Source organism: Phyllobates terribilis, unplaced genomic scaffold (genome assembly GCF_046119375.1).
Source record: "Phyllobates terribilis strain yellow unplaced genomic scaffold, ASM4611937v1 Scaffold_1__5_contigs__length_1240528914, whole genome shotgun sequence".
NCBI classification, from domain to species: Eukaryota; Metazoa; Chordata; class Amphibia; order Anura; family Dendrobatidae; genus Phyllobates; species Phyllobates terribilis.
In genome coordinates this window covers 1,229,150,231-1,229,170,212 of record NW_027362761.1, presented here as the reverse complement: position 1 = coordinate 1,229,170,212, position 19,982 = coordinate 1,229,150,231, and the positions used below count along the sequence as shown (strand labels likewise).

The 19,982-nt window shown below is 47.3% G+C and overlaps 1 protein-coding gene across 2 annotated transcripts in view; it reads left to right on the top strand.

Annotated features, from left to right (window-relative positions):
- The window catches only part of LOC141164539 (uncharacterized), a 167,656-nt gene that overhangs the window by 45,281 nt on the left and 102,393 nt on the right, over window positions 1–19,982 (top strand). The window contains exons 2-3 of one of the 2 annotated variants that reach the window (XM_073649909.1): window positions 17,957–18,113; window positions 18,203–18,367. The exons of the other annotated variant lie outside the window; for it this stretch is intronic. Of the exons in view, the coding sequence (XP_073506010.1) occupies window positions 18,006–18,113; window positions 18,203–18,367 (273 nt within the window). The 5' untranslated portion in view covers window positions 17,957–18,005. The remainder of the gene's footprint in view (window positions 1–17,956; window positions 18,114–18,202; window positions 18,368–19,982) is intronic. 2 annotated transcript variants of the gene reach the window in all.

The following is a 19,982-nucleotide window of genomic DNA, read 5'->3' as shown; positions in this document are numbered from 1 at the left end:
TATGGGAGGAATAAGTCATGTGCCGTCCTCTGTACTGACCACACATATATTTATAGTGTCGGTCCTTAGTGTGGTCTATGGGAGGAATAAGTCCTGTGCCGTCCTCTGTACTGACCACACATATATTTATAGTGTCGGTCCTTAGTGTGGTCTATAGAAGGAAAAAGTCCTGTGCCGTCCTCTGTACTGACCCCACATATATTTATAGTGTCGGTCCTTAGTGTGGTCTATAGAAGGAATAAGTCCTGTGCCGTCCTCTGTACTGACCACACATATATTTATAGTGTCGGTCCTTAGTGTGGTCTATGGGAGGAATAAGTCCTGTGCCGTCCTCTGTACTGACCACACATATATTTATAGTGTCGGTCCTTAGTGTGGTCTATGGGAGGAATAAGTCCTGTGCCGTCCTCTGTACTGACCACACATATATTTATAGTGTCGGTCCTTAGTGTGGTCTGTAGATGGAATAAGTCCTGTGCCGTCCTCTGTACTGACCACACATATATTTATAGTGTCGGTCCTTAGTGTGGTCTATAGATGGAATAAGTCCTGTGCCGTCCTCTGTACTGACCACACATATATTTATAGTGTCGGTCCTTAGTATGGTCTATGGGAGGAATAAGTCCTGTGCCGTCCTCTGTACTGACCCCACATATATTTATAGTGTCGGTCCTTAGTGTGGTTTATAGAAGGAATAAGTCCTGTGCCGTCCTCTGTACTCACCACACATATATTTATAGTGTCGGTCCTTAGTGTGGACTATGGGAGGAATAAGTCCTGTGCCGTCCTCTGTACTGACCACACATATATTTATAGTGTCGGTCCTTAGTATGGTCTATGGGAGGAATAAGTCCTGTGCCGTCCTCTGAACTGACCACACATATATTTATAGTGTCGGTCCTTAGTGTGGACTATGGGAGGAATAAGTCCTGTGCCGTCCTCTGTACTGACCACACATATATTTTTAGTGTCGGTCCTTAGTGTGGTCTATGGGAGGAATAAGTCCTGTGCCGTCCTCTGTACTGACCCCACATATATTTATAGTGTCGGTCCTTAGTGTGGTCTATGGGAGGAATAAGTCCTGTGCCGCCCTCTGTACTGACCCCACATATATTTATAGTGTCGGTCCTTAGTGTGGTCTATGGGAGGAATAAGTCCTGTGCCGTCCTCTGTACTGACCACACATATATTTATAGTGTCGGTCCTTAGTGTGGTCTATGGGAGGAATAAGTCCTGTTCCGTCCTCTGTACTGACCCCACATATATTTATAGTGTCGGTCCTTAGTGTGGTCTATAGAAGGAATAAGTCCTGTGCCGTCCTCTGTAGTGACGCCACATATATTTATAGTGTCGGTCCTTAGTGTGGTCTATGGGAGGAATAAGTCCTGTGCCGTCCTCTGTACTGACCACACATATATTTATAGTGTCGGTCCTTAGTGTGGTCTATGGGAGGAATAAGTCCTGTGCCGTCCTCTGTACTGACCCCACATATATTTATAGTGTCGGTCCTTAGTGTGGACTATAGAAGGAATAAGTCCTGTGCCGTCCTCTGTACTGACCACACATATATTTATAGTGTCGGTCCTTAGTGTGGTCTATAGATGGAATAAGTCCTGTGCCGTCCTCTGTACTGACCCCACATATATTTATAGTGTCGGTCCTTAGTGTGGTCTATGGGAGGAATAAGTCCTGTGCCGTCCTCTGTACTGACCACACATATATTTATAGTGTCGGTCCTTAGTGTGGTCTATGGGAGGAATAAGTACTGTGCCGTCCTCTGTACTGACCACACATATATTTATAGTGTCGGTCCTTAGTGTGGTCTATAGATGGAATAAGTCCTGTGCCGTCCTCTGTACTGACCCCACATATATTTATAGTGTCGGTCCTTAGTGTGGTCTATGGGAGGAATAAGTCCTGTGCCGTCCTCTGTACTGACCACACATATATTTATAGTGTCGGTCCTTAGTGTGGTCTATGGGAGGAATAAGTACTGTGCCGTCCTCTGTACTGACCACACATATATTTATAGTGTCGGTCCTTAGTGTGGTCTATAGATGGAATAAGTCCTGTGCCGTCCTCTCTACTGACCCCACATATATTTATAGTGTCGGTCCTTAGTGTGGTCTATAGAAGGAATAAGTCCTGTGCCGTCCTCTGTACTGACCACACATATATTTATAGTGTCGGTCCTTAGTGTGGTCTATAGAAGGAATAAGTCCTGTGCCGTCCTCTCTACTGACCCCACATATATTTATAGTGTCGGTCCTTAGTGTGGTCTATAGAAGGAATAAGTCCTGTGCCGTCCTCTGTACTGACCCCACATATATTTATAGTGTCGGTCCTTAGTGTGGTCTATAGAAGGAATAAGTCCTGTGCCGTCCTATGTACTGACCACACATATATTTATAGTGTCGGTCCTTAGTGTGGTCTATAGAAGGAATAAGTCCTGTGCCGTCCTCTGTACTGACCACACATATATTTATAGTGTCGGTCCTTAGTATGGTCTATGGGAGGAATAAGTCCTGTGCCGTCCTCTGAACTGACCACACATATATTTATAGTGTCGGTCCTTAGTGTGGACTATGGGAGGAATAAGTCCTGTGCCGTCCTCTGTACTGACCACACATATATTTTTAGTGTCGGTCCTTAGTGTGGTCTATGGGAGGAATAAGTCCTGTGCCGTCCTCTGTACTGACCCCACATATATTTATAGTGTCGGTCCTTAGTGTGGTCTATGGGAGGAATACGTCCTGTGCCGCCCTCTGTACTGACCCCACATATATTTATAGTGTCGGTCCTTAGTGTGGTCTATGGGAGGAATAAGTCCTGTGCCGTCCTCTGTACTGACCACACATATATTTATAGTGTCGGTCCTTAGTGTGGTCTATGGGAGGAATAAGTCCTGTTCCGTCCTCTGTACTGACCCCACATATATTTATAGTGTCGGTCCTTAGTGTGGTCTATAGAAGGAATAAGTCCTGTGCCGTCCTCTGTAGTGACGCCACATATATTTATAGTGTCGGTCCTTAGTGTGGTCTATGGGAGGAATAAGTCCTGTGCCGTCCTCTGTACTGACCACACATATATTTATAGTGTCGGTCCTTAGTGTGGTCTATGGGAGGAATAAGTCCTGTGCCGTCCTCTGTACTGACCCCACATATATTTATAGTGTCGGTCCTTAGTGTGGACTATAGAAGGAATAAGTCCTGTGCCGTCCTCTGTACTGACCACACATATATTTATAGTGTCGGTCCTTAGTGTGGTCTATAGATGGAATAAGTCCTGTGCCGTCCTCTGTACTGACCCCACATATATTTATAGTGTCGGTCCTTAGTGTGGTCTATGGGAGGAATAAGTCCTGTGCCGTCCTCTGTACTGACCACACATATATTTATAGTGTCGGTCCTTAGTGTGGTCTATGGGAGGAATAAGTACTGTGCCGTCCTCTGTACTGACCACACATATATTTATAGTGTCGGTCCTTAGTGTGGTCTATAGATGGAATAAGTCCTGTGCCGTCCTCTGTACTGACCCCACATATATTTATAGTGTCGGTCCTTAGTGTGGTCTATGGGAGGAATAAGTCCTGTGCCGTCCTCTGTACTGACCACACATATATTTATAGTGTCGGTCCTTAGTGTGGTCTATGGGAGGAATAAGTACTGTGCCGTCCTCTGTACTGACCACACATATATTTATAGTGTCGGTCCTTAGTGTGGTCTATAGATGGAATAAGTCCTGTGCCGTCCTCTGTACTGACCCCACATATATTTATAGCGTCGGTCCTTAGTGTGGTCTATGGGAGGAATAAGTCCTGTGCCGTCCTCTGTACTGACCCCACATATATTTATAGTGTCGGTCCTTAGTGTGCTCTATAGAAGGAATAAGTCCTGTGCCGTCCTCTGTACTGACCCCACATATATTTATAGTGTCGGTCCTTAGTGTGGTCTATGGGAGGAATAAGTCCTGTGCCGTCCTCTGTACTGACCCCACATATATTTATAGCGTCGGTCCTTAGTGTGGTCTATGGGAGGAATAAGTCCTGTGCCGTCCTCTGTACTGACCACACATATATTTATAGTGTCGGTCCTTAGTGTGGTCTATGGGAGTAATAAGTCCTGTGCCGTCCTCTGTACTGACCACACATATATTTATTGTGTCGGTCCTTAGTGTGGTCTATGGGAGGAATAAGTCCTGTGCCGTCCTCTGTACTGACCACACATATATTTATAGTGTCGGTCCTTAGTGTGGTCTATGGGAGGAATAGGTCCTGTGCCGTCCTCTGTACTGACCACACATATATTTATAGTGTCGGTCCTTAGTGTGGTCTATAGAAGGAATAAGTCCTGTGCCGTCCTCTGTACTGACCACACATATATTTATAGTGTCGGTCCTTAGTGTGGTCTATAGAAGGAATAAGTCCTGTGCCGTCCTCTGTACTGACCACACATATATTTATAGTGTCGGTCCTTAGTGTGGTCTATGGGAGGAATAAGTCCTGTGCTGTCCTGTGTACTGACCCCACATATATTTATAGTGTCGGTCCTTAGTGTGGTCTATAGAAGGAATAAGTCCTGTGCCGTCCTCTGTACTGACCCCACATATATTTATAGTGTCGATCCTTAGTGTGGTCTATAGAAGGAATAAGTCCTGTGCCGTCCTCTGTACTGACCCCACATATATTTATAGTGTCGGTCCTTAGTGTGGTCTATGGGAGGAATAAGTCCTGTGCCGTCCTCTGTACTGACCCCACATATATTTATAGTGTCGGTCCTTAGTGTGGTCTATAGAAGGAATAAGTCCTGTGCCGTCCTCTGTACTGACCACACATATATTTATAGTGTCGGTCCATAGTATGGTCTATGGGAGGAATAAGTCCTGTGCCGTCCTCTGTACTGACCACACATATATTTATAGTGTCGGTCCTTAGTGTGGTCTATAGAAGGAATAAGTCCTGTGTCTTCCTCTGTACTGACCACACATATATTTATAGTGTCGGTCCTTAGTGTGGTCTATAGAAGGAATAAGTCCTGTGCCGTCCTCTGTACTGACCCCACATATATTTATAGTGTCGGTCCTTAGTGTGGTCTATAGAAGGAATAAGTCCTGTGCCGTCCTCTGTACTGACCACACATATATTTATAGTGTCTGTCCTTAGTATGGTCTATGGGAGGAATAAGTCCTGTGCCGTCCTCTGTACTGACCACACATATATTTATAGTGTCGGTCCTTAGTGTGGTCTATAGAAGGAATAAGTCCTGTGCCGTCCTCTGTACTGACCCCACATATATTTATAGTGTCTGTCCTTAGTGTGGTCTATGGGAGGAATAAGTCCTGTGCCGTCCTGTGTACTGACCCCACATATATTTATAGTGTCGGTCCTTAGTGTGGTCTATAGAAGGAATAAGTCCTGTGCCGTCCTCTGTACTGACCCCACATATATTTATAGTGTCGGTCCTTAGTGTGGTCTATGGGAGGAATAATTCCTGTGCCGTCCTGTGTACTGACCCCACATATATTTATAGTGTCGGTCCTTAGTGTGGTCTATAGAAGGAATAAGTCCTGTGCCGTCCTCTGTACTGACCACACATATATTTATAGTGTCGGTCCTTAGTGTGGTCTATAGAAGGAATAAGTCCTGTGCCGTCCTCTGTACTGACCACACATATATTTATAGTGTCAGTCCTTAGTGTGGTCTATGTGAGGAATAAGTCCTGTGCCGTCCTCTGTACTGACCACACATATATTTATAGTGTCAGTCCTTAGTGTGGTCTATGTGAGGAATAAGTCCTCTGAATAAGATCTCCTCTGAGGCCTCCAACCTGTGTAATGTAGGAGAGGCCTCCATCCCGTGTAACGTAGGAGAGGCCCCCATCCCGTGTAATGTAAGAGAGGCCTCCATCCCGTGTAACGTAGGAGAGGCCTTCATCCCGTGTAACGTAGGAGAGGCCTCCGTCCCGTGTAACGTAGGAGAGGCCTCCGTCCCGTGTAACGTAGGAGAGGCCTCCGTCCCGTGTAATGTAGGAGAGGCCTCCTTCCCGTGTAATGTAGGAGAGGGCTCCGTCCCCTGTAATAATCTAGTTGCCACCTTTGAACTGACTCTAACTTCTGAATATCCCTTTTCCCATATTTATAAAGTGGTAACAATACGTTGGGATCGCAGGATTTTATTTCTCTTTTTATACACCTTAAAATCTTATTTGCTTTTGCGGCTGCTGCCTGACATTGAGCTGCTGCTCAGTTACTTGTAACCAGAATCTCCCCGTCCTTCTCCTGCTCTGTAGTCCCGAGTATATTCCCATCTAATGTATATGCAGCAATAGGATTCCTCTGTCCTCGGTGCATTACGCTACATTTATCTACATTATACCTCATCTGCAGAGTGTTTCCCTTTCAATCTCTTATCCAGATCGTTCTGTAATATCGTAATGTCAAGATCAGATTCTAATATCCTACATAGTTTGGTGTCGTCAGCAAAGACTGAGACTTTACTCTCAAACCCATCCCCCAGGTCATTAATAAAGAGGTTAAAAAGAATCGGTCCTAGAACAGATCCCTGTGGTCCCCACCGCTCCCAGTACAGATCCCTGCGGCCCCCACTGCTCCCGGTACAGATCCCTGCGGCCCCCACTGCTCCTAGTACAGATCCCTGCGGTTCCCACTGCTCCCGGTACAGATCCCTGCGGTCCCCACTGCTCCCAGTACAGATCCCTGCGGCCCCCACTGCTCCCAGTACAGATTTTTCTTCCTTGCATATCCTCTCCAGTTCCATCAGGTTGGATGGTGAACGTTGGTGGACAGCCATTTTCAGGTCTCTCCAGAGACGCTCAATTGGGTTTAGGTCAGGGCTCTGGCTGGGCCAGTCAAGAATGGTCACAGAGTTGTTCTGAAGCCACTCCTTTGTTATTTTAGCTGTGTGCTTAGGGTCATTGTCTTGTTGGAAGGTGAACCTTCGGCCAAGTCTGAGGTCCAGAGCACTCTGGAAGAGGTTTTCATCCAGGATATCTCTGTACTTGGCCGCATTCATGTTTCCTTCAATTGCAACCAGTCATCCTGTCCCTGCAGCTGAAAAACACCCACATAGCATGATGCTGCCACCACCATGTTTCACTGTTGGGATTGTATTGGGCAGGTGATGAGCAGTGCCTGGTTTTCTCCACACATACCGCTTAGAATTAGCACCAAAAAGTTCTATCTTCGTCTCATCAGACCAGAGAATCTTACTTCTCATAGTCTGGGAGTCCTTCATGTGTTTTAGATATGAGTGTCTGAGCAAAGGGTCTGAATACTTATGACCATGTGATATTTCAGTTTTTCTTTTTTAATAACTTTGCAAAAAATGTCTACATTTCTGTTTTTTTTCAGTCAAGATGGGGTGCAGAGTGGACTTTAATGAGAAAAAAATAATAAACATTTTAGAATTTACCAAATTAAACAAAGAGTGACAAATTTAAAGGGGCTGAATAATTTCCATACCCACTGTATATGTCACTGATTGAGATCCGTAGGTGGCGATGTTGGGCCATATGTTCCCTGTATCCATTATCTGTTGTGTATCCACTGATCCCTGCTAATTTCATTCTATCTGCCCTTGGCATGTTCGGTCCAATCTGCACAGTTCATCACCTCAATCCTTTGATCCCAATACACACTGGTCCCCAGCTGTCTGTTTCCTGAATACATTTAGCCTCTGTGTCCTAATTACATCCCCCCTCCAGCCATGCTTTTGTAAGCAGTGTCCCTGCGACTCCTCCCCTCCTGCACACCTGACGCACCTAATGTACTGGCCAGAGCTCCATATATCAAGGGAGCCAAGTCTGGCACAGACGGGTCTGGCTTTTAAAGGGTTGCTTTTTAAGGGGCTAAAAATGAAATATGCCAGAAATGGGCCAGAAGTGACCAGAAGGTACGGATAACTATCTACTATTTGTACTTAGATTCTCTTTCTCATTCTCCCTTACAATTTCATCATGCTTACATATACACTTACTGTCCTTGCACACTCTCCTCACTCTACTTCGCTATCTCCAAACCCCAGCACCCTCTAACCAAATCATCATCTCTCCTTCCCTCTTACCTCCCTACCTGATCTCAGCTACAGACCTGCTCCTCAACCTCAGATCTATCCTACCAAAACATAAAACAAGCCGGACACTCTCCTTCTCCCACCTGCTCTCCCTCTCTCTTCTTCTCCTCACTGCTGGTGACATATCTCCCAATCCTGGACCCCCACAGCATGCACCTTCCACCAATTCCCCCACCTATCGCATCAAACCAACTGCAAGCTACCACAACCTCTCTTACGCAAAACTGGTCCCCCTGACGCCCATCCCCCTGCTCCCTCTCTCAGGAGCACTCTGGAATGCCTGCTCTGTCTGCAGCAAGCTCCATTTTGTCCACGACTTCTTTACCTCTCGTCATCTCTCCTTCCTGGGCATCACAGAGACATGGCTGACACCCTCTGACACTGCCTCCCCTGCTGCGCTGTGTTACGGTGGCCTCCACTTCACCCACACTCCTCGCCCTGGAAACAGACATGGTGGAGAAGTGGGTCTTCTCCTCTCTAACAACTGCACCTTTAGCCCTACTCCTCCTCTACCCTCCCTTATTTTCCATTCTTTTGAAGTCCACTCTGTCCGCATTTACTCTCTCTCCAACCTCCAAGTGAGTGGCTGTCATATACCGACCCCCGGGCCCGATCACTGCCTTTATTGACCAATTCTCCACCTGGCTTCTTTACTTTCTCTCTGCTGACATTCCCACAATCATCATGGGCGATTTCAACCTCCCCATTGACACTCGCCAGTGAGCAGCATCCAAACTGCTGTCGCTTACTTCTTGCTTTGGACTTACTCAGTGGTCCTCCTCAGCCACCCACACAGACGGACACACACTAGACCTCATCTTCACCCGACTCTGCTCCCTATCTAACCTCACAACCTCCCCCACCCCTATCTGACCACCATCTACTCACTTTCTCATCCCTGTCCTCCTCACCTGTCACCCATGTCCAGCAACTGGCACACCCCCGCAGAAACCTTGGACATCTAGACACCCACACACTCTCTGACTCTGTTCTACCACTGACATCCATATCCTCACTCCATGACACAGACAGCGCCACTGCTTTCTACAATGTCACTCTCGCATCAGCTATTGACTCGGTCGCCCCTCTTGTGGATGGCAGAGCGCGACGAGTCAACAGGCAACAGTGGCACAACAACCTCACTAAACAGCTTCGGCAAGCGTCCAGGGTTGCGGAGCGGCGTTGGCAGAAGACACATACTCAGGATGATTTCACTGCATTCAAACAAGCAACACTCGCATTCAAATCAGCACTCACCTCTGCTAAACAGGCCTACTTCACAACCCTCATATCTTCCCTATCCTACAACCCCAAACTGCTATTCAACACTTTTAACTCTCCTTTGCCCTCCATTGCCCCCTCCGACCTCCGTCATCTCTGCTGAGGAGTTTGCCACACACTTCAAAAACAAGATTGACCAAACACGGCAAGTCTTTTCTGTCCGACCACTAACACCTTTGTTTCCACACCATTGCCCTACCCCCATAACCTCCCTTCCCAACATCACGGAAAGAGACCTTACTCATCTCCTCTCCAAATCACACCTCACCACATGTGCACTCTACCCCATCCCACCTCCTCCCCAACCTCACCCCCACACTCATCCCATCCCTAACCCATCTCTTCAACCTATCACTATCTTCGGGTACTTTCCCCGCTGCCTTCAAACATGCCACAATCACGCCCATCCTGAAAAAGCCATCCATCGACCCAACCGCCTTGTCCAGCTATCGCCCCATATCGCTGCTCCCATTTGCCATCCTAACTCCTTGAGCAACACGTTCACGCTGAACTTTCCTCCCACTTCTCATCTAACTCTCTCTTCAACAACCGACAATCCGGCTTCCACCCCCACCATTCCACCAAAACTGCCCTTACCAAAATCACCAATGACTTACACCCAAAGCTAACAGATAATTCTCTGTACGCCTTCTTCTTGACCTGTCCTCTGCTTTCGATACAGTTGACCACTGCCTCCTACTACAGATCATCTTTTACTTTGGCGTCAAAGACCTTGCCCTATCTTGGATCTCCTCATACCTTTCTAACCGCACATTTAGCGTGTCCCACTCCCACACTACCTCCACACCCCGCCCCCACTCTGTTGGAGTCCCTCAAGGCTCTGTCCTAAGACCCCTACTCTTCTCAATCTATACCCTTGGCCTGGGATAGCTCATAAAATCCAGTGGCTTCCAGTACCATTTGTACGCTGATGACACCCAGATCTACCTCTCTGGCCCAGATGTCACCTCTCTGCTGTCCGGCATCCCAGCATGTCTAGCAGCCATATCCTCCTTCTTCTCCTCCCGCTACCTCAAGCTCAATGTGGACAAAACTGAACTCATTATCTTTCCCCCATCTAGCATATCTTTCCCACCTGATCTTTCTATCACAATAAATGACATCACTCTTTCCGCTGTACCGACAATCCGCTGTCTTGGAGTAACCCTTGACTCTGCCCTGTCCTTCAAACCCCACATCCAAGCTCTCGCCACCTCCTATCGCCTCCAGCTCAAAAATATTTCCAGAATCCGTCCTTTCATCAACCCTCAATCTACTAAACTGCTTGTGCATGCCCTCATCATCTCCCGCCTCAACTACTGCAACATCCTCCTCTGTGGCCTCCCTGCTAACACTCTCGCACCCCTCCAGTCCATCCTCAACTCTGCTGCACGACAGGTTCACCTCTCGCCTCGCTACTCCTCTGCTACCCCCCCTTTGCAAATCCCTTTACTGGCTCCCATTCCCCAGCGTATCCAGTTCAAACTACTAACACTGACCTACAAAGCCATCCATAACCTCTCTCCGTACATCTCTGAACTAATCTCCCGATACATTCCCTCACGTAACCTCCGGTCCTTCCAAGATCTCCTTCTCTCCTCCACACTTATTCGTTCTTCACGCAATCGCCTCCAAAATATCTCCCGAATATCCCCTGTCCTATGGAATTCTGTGCCTCAACACATCCGATTATCCACGACACCTGGATCCTTCAGACGGAACCTGAAAACCCATCTCTTCAAACAAGATTACAGCCTGCCATGACCCCGCTGCCTCCTCAACACAGGAGCTACTGCAACCCCCCAACCTACTATCTCCTTCCCCATTCCCGTAGAATGTAAGCTCACAAGGGCAGGGTCCTCCCTCTGTACCCGTCTATCATTGTTAGTTTGTTTACTGTAAGTGATATCTGTATTTGGTATGTAACCCCTTATGTACAGCGCCATGGGAGTCAATGGCGCTATATAAATTAATAATAATAATACCCACCCATCGGACTTCATTTCCATATAATGGAAGCTCCTATGCCTTTATTCAACATAAAGAAATAATACCACACTCTGGATGTTTGCAGATTGCTGGTAAAATGGGAAAAGTGATCCTGGTCTTAGATCCACTGTCAGGGAAAGGAGAAAAGTTCTATTAGTCTTAGGTCTGCTGACAAAGAAAGGAGAAAAATAATTCTAGTCGTAGATCTGATGTCAGAAAAAGGAGTGCTTCTAGCCTTTTGTAAGAATTTAGCATTGTCCTTGTGGTGCTGTCATGAAGGATGAATTAAGAAAATGTAATTTCCTAGTAATTTTCTAGGAATCATCCATAACTGTAATCTTATTTCCTTCCCTTTTCCTATAATGTCTCTGGGAAGATATGGGGTCTTCAGTGGGCAGAACACTACTCACACAAAACAAGGTGTGGCAATAATTTATTGAACCACCAGCAATCAATAACATATAGAACAGTACCAGCAAATGCACAAGATGGTGCAAATTACAGAGTCTCACCCTTTCACTGGCCCGCTGGGTTCAGGGCAGTGAGATATGTGGCCAAGTGACCTGATTGTCCCAACCTTGATTATACACATCGTCTCTGAGAGGTCAGCAATGGTCAGTGGAACAGTTCTGTATCTTTCCAGCCAGGGCTGTGGTCCTTTAGTCTGTCATCCTGTAGTGTATCCCAGAACAGACGCAGAGACCCCCTTTTATAGTTCACATTTGTCCTTTCAAGCCATCATTCACAGGTCAAGGGTCAGGAATCATGATATTAATTTACAGTACTCGAATATCCACAGCTCATCCTCAATGTTGTATGGCAAACACCCTACAATGGTATTTAACATATTTTAGCAAACATCCATTGTTCAGAGTCCCTGTATTGCAAAACTGGCAGATAATACGTTGTAAGAGCTGATATAAGATGTGAATAGCAGCCATTCATCAATTACCAAATATCACCTCAAGGGATCTGCATTCAGGTTTATATGAACAATAGTCTGTGTTCAGCAACCAAAGAAAAACACAGATTCACAAGTCAACAGAACAATAAAGGTGTATGGCTCCTGATTGTATGTCTGGCATAACTAAGAAGAAATGCTGGGTTGTCACAGTCTCCAAGGGTAAAGAAGTCACAATAAAGTTTGGTGCCTGAGTAGTTATTAGTAGAATAGTGGTGATTGTGGGTGATCAGGAGCTTTTTAACCTTTTTGTGTTTCCTGTCCCTATTAAGGGTCTTGCCATTATAGAGGATTTCTAGAAAAAGAATTACCAGTAAGAACTCTTTCTATTTTTATACCTAATAATGAGGTACGCCTTGTCGATGGCTGTTGGGCTCACATAGATTGACCAATTTACGAGCTAACTACCTTCTTTTTACTGTAATTTTTCTCTAGCAACATTGCAGTTCTTTTTTCCCAATATTCTCTATGTACATAATGTAGCGTTTCCCTATTTTCTATGGCAGTAATGCAGTTCCAGTATCCTTAACATTGCAGTGTGCTGCTAGATTTTCTCTCTTACCACCGGCTGCTTAATATATTATCTTCTGCAATCTGGTTTATACGGTATATGGAGAAAAATACTGGGACACACGTTTTAACCATTAAGTTTAGGTTTTCCATTAAGTCCCATGACCCTGGTGTGTAACACCCGGCCCAGTGCCCCCCCACACTCGTGTACTACATCCCCCCCCCCCGATGTGACAGAATAGCCGGTGGTAAAAAGCCTCGGTCCTCTTAGGAGCCAGTGGTGTAACAAGTCCGTTTGTGACATTTCTTCCTCCTAGATCTTCCCCCATACCCTATGAGTGGTTATTATTGAGAAATGGAAGGAACCGCAGAAACTCAGCCAAGAAGTGGAGACCCCGTAACATTATAGAGCAAAAGGGCCAAGTACTGAGAAACAGAGGGCTGTAAAGTCACCCCCGCTTTACTGATTCCAGACATCCTGTAATATCAATCTCCGCACAAACACTGTGCCCCACGAGGAGCTTCTTAGCTTAGTAGTTGCATGGAGCCGTACATTACCAAGCACAGTGCCGAGCATCGGATGGAGTGGTGCTTTGTAGTTGCATGGAGCCGTACATCACCAAGCACAGTGCCGAGCATCGGATGGAGTGGTGCTTTGTGAAAGCATGTGAGGATGTGTAACAGCTGTTACTGCACATTAGTCTCCTGTAAATGATATCTTGCAAGCACCTTATGTCAGTAAATGGAGTCTTGGATGATGATTTCTGTGGTTAGTGCTGTGAAGGGTTTCATGAAGGATTTTGCTGGGGCGTAAAGCCACCACCTCTGCTCTCTGGAGGACACGTCTTCTGTGCTGTAGCAGATCACACTTTTCTATCTGGCTTCTAATGAACGAGTCTGGGTTTGGTGAATGCCAGGAGAACGTTAGCCGCCTGCTGTACTATGTGGTGGAGGAGGATAATGCTATGGGCTTGTTTTTGAGGGGTCGGCCTTAACCCCTTTGTTCCAGTGAAGGGTAATCTTAATACTTCAGCATACAATACATTCCGGGGCATTGTAGTTACAGGTTTGTGGGGTGGCCCTTTTCTAATCTCCAGGACTGTACCCAGTGTACAAGATCTATACAGATATAGTTGGGGGAGTTTTGAGTGGAAGGATATGACCGGCTGCACAGAACCCAGACCTCCACCCCATCCAGCACCTTTTCGATGAACTACAATGGAGATTGTGAGCTTTGTTCTCTCATCAAACATTAGTGTTTGACCTCACAAGTTCTCTTTGGGATGAAAGAGCAAAGATCCCCACAGGAATCTTCAAAATGTAGTAAAAAGCCTTCCCAGAAGAGTGGAAGCTCTTATACAGTTAGGTCCATATATATTTGGACTGAGACAACATTTTTCTAATTTTGCTTCTAGACATTACCACAATGAATTTTAAACAAAACAATTCAGATGCAGTTGAAGTTCAGACTTTCAGCTTTCATTTGAGGGGATCCACATTAAAATTGGATGAAGGGTTTAGGAGTTTCAGCTCCTTAACATGTGACACCCTGTTTTTAAAGGGACCAAAAGTAATTGGACAATTGACTCCAAGGCTATTTCATGGACAGGTGTGGGCAATCCCTTCATTATGTCATTCTGAATTAAGCAGATAAAAGGCCTGGAGTTGATTTGAGGTGTGGTGCTTGCATTTGGAAGGTTTTGCTGTGAAGTAAACATGCTGTGAAAGGAGCTCTCCATGCAGGTGAAACAAGCCATCCTTACGCTGCAAAAACAGAAAAAACCCATTCGAGAAATTGCTACAATATTAGGAGTGGCAAAATCTACAGTTTGGTACATCCTGAGAAAGAAAGAAAGCACTGGTGAACTCATCAATGCAAAAAGACCTGGGCGCCCACGGAACACAACAGTGGTGGATGATCGCAGAATAATCTCCATGGTGAAGAGAAACCCCTTCACAACAGCCAACCAAGTGACCACCACTCTCCAGGAGGTAGGCGTATCAATATCCAAATCTACCATAAAGAGAAGACTGCATGAAAGTAACTGCAGAGGGTTCACTGCACGGTGCAAGCCACTCATAAGCATCAAGAAGAAAAAGGCTAGACTGGACTTTGCTAAAGAACATCTAAAAAAGCCAGCACAGTACTGGAAAAACATTCTTTGGACAGATAAAACCAAGATCAACCTCTACCAGAATGATGGGAACAGAAAAGTATGGCGAAGGCGTGGTACAGCTCATGATCCAAAGCATAGCACATCATCTGTAAAACACGGCGGAGGCAGTGTGATGGCTTGGGCATGCATGGCTGCCAGTGGCACTGGGTCACTAGTGTTTATTGATGATGTGACACAGGACAGAAGCAGCCGAATGAATTCTGATGTATTCAGAGCCATACTGTGCTCAGATCCAGCCAAATGCAGCCAAACTGATTGGTCGCCGTTTCATACTACAGATGGACAATGACCCAAAACATAAAGCCAAAGCAACCCAGGAGTTTATTAAAGCAAAGAAGTGGAATATTCTTGAATGGCCAAGTCAGTCACCTGATCTCAACCCAATTGAGCCGCATTTCACTTGTTAAAGACTAAACTTCAGACAGAAAGGCCCACAAACAAACAGCAACTGAAGACCACCGCAGTGAAGGCCTGGCAGAGCATCAAAAAGGAGGAAACACAGCGTCTGATGATGTCAATGAGTTCAAGACTTCAGGCAGTCATTGCCAACAAAGGGTTTTCAACCAAGTACTAGAAATGAACATTTTATTTACAATTATTTAATTTGTCCAATTACTTTTGGTCTCTTTAAAAACAGGGTGGCACATGTTAAGGAGCTGAAACTCCTAAACCCTTCATCCAATTTTAATGTGGAAACCCTCAAATGAAAGCTGAAAGTCTGAACTTCAACTGCATCTGAATTGTTTTGTTTAAAATTCATTGTGGTAATGTCTAGAACCAAAATTAGAAAAATGTTGTCTCTGTCCAAATATATATGGACCTAACGGTATATGTTCCATATAAATGTCTATGGAGGTAGAACGGGAGGACAGAAAAGCTCCTAAAGGGGGGCACATACTTTTCTTCAAATATTGTATGTCACATCCATTTCTAGTCCTTTGATAATTCCCAGTGCAGGAAGACCATGTAGTCCATGTGTTAGGCATCAGGCGTTTGCTGGACCTGAAATTGGGTCAGAATCTTCAGTGTATTCTGTGGTCTCCCATTCTGGTCCAGCCAGGGCAGAGGCTGCTCAGCATCGCCACCGGTCCCAACGCCTAGCTAGGGCACGAGATGTACAAGTTGTCTCTCAGGTCTTTGTTCCTAGTGGTGTTAAGCATAGGTTGCGGAGGGGAACAGGGCTTCTACAGCCTAAGTCCAGGATGCACTTCACTGAGCATGCCCGTGACATGGCGGATCATGATTGGTGGTTTGGTGTCAGTTGATCCGGTGACCTGGCACCGCCTGATTGGCCGCAGGTGACGTCATCAGTAGTGCGACCAATAATGCGACTGTGGGCAGGGTTTAGTCTTTAAATAGCCCGACCACAAGCATGGCGGTGTGCTCTGATCATTCCGTTTAGGTTGTGTTCTTGTGTGGACGCTTGTCTGTCTGGGCTCCACGTGCTCCCTAGCTGCTCTCTCCGTGACCTGCCGATGCCAGAGTTTGCTCGGCTGATTAGCACAGGTCGCTCAGGCAGGCTTAGCGTGCTCCCTAGCTGCTCTCTCCGTGACCTGCCAATGCCAGAGTTCGCTCAGCTGATTAGCACAGGTCGCTCAGGCAGGCTAAGCGTGCTCCCTAGCTGCTCTCTCCGTGACCTGCCGATGCCAGAGTTCGCTCGGCTGATTAGCACAGGTCGCTTAGGCAGGCTTAGCGTGCTCCCTAGCTGCTCTCTCCATGACCTGCCGATGCCAGAGTTCGCTCGGCTGATTAGCACAGGTCGCTTAGGCAGGCTTAGCGTGCTCCCTAGCTGGCTCTCTCCGTGACCTGCCGATGCCAGAGTACGCTCGGCTGATTAGCACAGGTCGTTTAGGCAGGCCCCACGTGCTCTCTAGCTGCTCTCTCTGTGACCTGCCGATGCCAGAGTTCGCTCGGCTGATTAGCACAGGTCGCTTAGGCAGGCTCCATGTGCTCCCTAGCTGCTCTCTCCGTGACCTGCCGATGCCAGAGTTCGCTCGGCTGATTAGCACAGGTCGCTTAGGCAGGCTCCATGTGCTCCCTAGCTGCTCTCTCCGTGACCTGCCGATGCCAGAGTTCGCTCGGCTGATTAGCACAGGTCGAGGCAGGCTCCACATGCTCCCTAGCTGCTCTCTCCGTGACCTGCCGATGCCAAAGTTCGCTTGGCTAATTAGCACAGGTCGCTTAGGCAGGCTCCACATGCTCCCTAGCTGCTCTCTCCGTGACCTGCCGATGCCAGAGTTCGCTTGGCTGATTAGCACAGGTCGCTCAGGCAGGCTTAGCGTGCTCCCTAGTTGCTCTCTCCGTGACCTGCCGATGCCAGAGTTCGCTCGGCTGAGTAGCACAGGTCGCTCAGGCAGGCTTAGCGTGCTCCCTAGCTGCTCTCTCCGTGACCTGCCGATGCCAGAGTTCGCTCGGCTGATTAGCACAGGTCGCTCAGGCAGGCTTAGTGGGGGGAGGCTGGTAGTTCCCGTTTGGTAGTCTGGCTCCGGCAAGGGGGTTGCTATACACCCCGAGCAGACTGTGGGTTCCGTATCCCTGGCACCGCCTGTTAGCCACGTGGAGAGTTACTCCGCAGACCGGTCACACACCGGCTGGGAGCACGTACACTCCGGCGTGAGTCACAAACACTTCCTAGCCCCTGCTGCGTAGTCTCTGTGCAGTCAACAGTGCTACAGCTTCGTTAGTTGTCGCACATCTTCCGTGTAGTTAACGGAGATAGTGCGAATCCTTTTCCCGTCCAGGTGTGCAGTAACACTGGAGGGATTTACATTTTAAGTTGGTTGTTTTACACTCTAACCCAGTGGGTGTTCGGCCGCCGTCTTCTAGGCTGCATCGCTGACCCCGGGGTCGGTTGCATTTCGTTTTAATAAAGTTGTTGCAACCATCCCCTTAACACCATGTAATTGTGATTGTGTGACTGTGCGCTCAGTTCTCCTTGTCCTCCCCCAGGTTCTTCACATCTAGGACATTTTACAGCTGAATTCTCTTCTTTACAACGATGGTCCTTGCGATCAATGAACCACCAAGCATGAAGAAGGACAGAAGCCACATGGCTGCCGGGATAGTAACCCTCGCCCTAGAGATAATCGACCTGATAACGGGAGAGGTGAGAGTTTCACGTGACATCACCATTATCTCTAGGAGTAAAGGATTATTAGACTCCATGTAGTGATCAGTGTCTCTCACCGTACACAGGAGCACACGGTAATGAGGAAGACGTCCGGTGACTGTGTGACCCACCAAGTATCCGGAAAAAGGAGGAGGAGCCAGAGCCGCATCACAGGATCCCCGCACTCCCCGATGCCAGAGAAGGAGATCCTCAAACTCACCAACAAGATCACTGAGCTGCTGACCGGAGAGGTGACTGCTGGGAGATTATACACTGGAGGATTCTGGGTGATGAGCGGAGAGGAGACTGCTGGGAGATTATACAATATACACTGGAGGATTCTGGGTGATGAGAGGAGAGGAGACTGCTGGGAGATTATATACTGGAGGATTCTGGGTGATGAGCGGAGAGGAGACTGCTGGGAGATTATACACTGGAGGATTCTGGGTGATGAGCGGAGAGGAGACTGCTGGGAGATTATACAATATACACTGGAGGATTCTGGGTGATGAGAGGAGAGGAGACTGCTGGGAGATTATATACTGGAGGATTCTGGGTGATGAGCGGAGAGGAGACTGCTGGGAGATTATACACTGGAGGATTCTGGGTGATGAGCGGAGAGGAGACTGCTGGGACATTATACAATATACACTGGAGGATTCTGGGTGATGAGCGGAGAGGAGACTGCTGGGAGATTATACAGTATACACTCGAGAATTCTGGGTGATGAGCGGAGAGGAGACTGCTGAGAGATTATACACTGGAGGATTCTGGGTGATGAGCGGAGAGGAGACTGCTGGGAGATTATACAGTATACACTGGAGGATTCTGGGTGATGAGCGAAGAGGAGACTGCTGGGAGACTATACACTGGAGGATTCTGGGTGATGAGCGGAGAGGAGACTGCTGGGAGATTATACACTGGAGGATTCTGGGAGATGAGCGGAGAGGAGACTGCTGGGAGATTATACACTGGAGGATTCTGGGTGATGAGAGGAGACTGCTGGGAGATTATACACTGGAGGATTCTGGGTGATGAGAGGAGAGGAGACTGCTGGGAGATTATACAGTATACATTGGAGGATTCTGGGTCATGAGCAGAGAGGAGACTGCTGGGAGATTATACAGTATACACTGGAGGATCCTGGGTGATGAGCGGAGAGGAGACTGCTGGGAGATTATACAGTATACACTGGAGGATTCTGGGTGATGAGCGGAGAGGAGACTGCTGGGAGATTATACAATATACACTGGAGGATTCTGGGTGATGAGCAGAGAGGAGACTGCTGAGAGATTATACACTGGAGGATTCTGGGTGATGAGCGGAGAGGAGACTGCTGGGAGATTATACAGTATACACTGGAGGATTCTGGGTGATGAGCGAAGAGGAGACTGCTGGGAGACTATACACTGGAGGATTCTGGGTGATGAGCGGAGAGGAGACTGCTGGGAGATTATACACTGGAGGATTCTGGGAGATGAGCGGAGAGGAGACTGCTGGGAGATTATACACTGGAGGATTCTGGGTGATGAGAGGAGACTGCTGGGATATTATACACTGGAGGATTCTGGGTGATCAGAGGAGACTGCTGGGAGATTATACAGTATACATTGGAGGATTCTGGGTCATGAGCAGAGAGTAGACTGCTGGGAGATTATACAGTATACACTGGAGGATTCTGAGTGATGAGCGGAGAGGTGACTGCTGGGAGATTATACAGTATACACTGGAGGATTCTGAGAGATGAGTGGAGACTGCTGGAAGATTATACAGAATACACTGGAGGATTCTGGGTGATGAGCGGAGAGGAGACTGCTGGGAGATTATACAGAATACACTGGAGGATTCTGGGTGATGAGCGGAGAG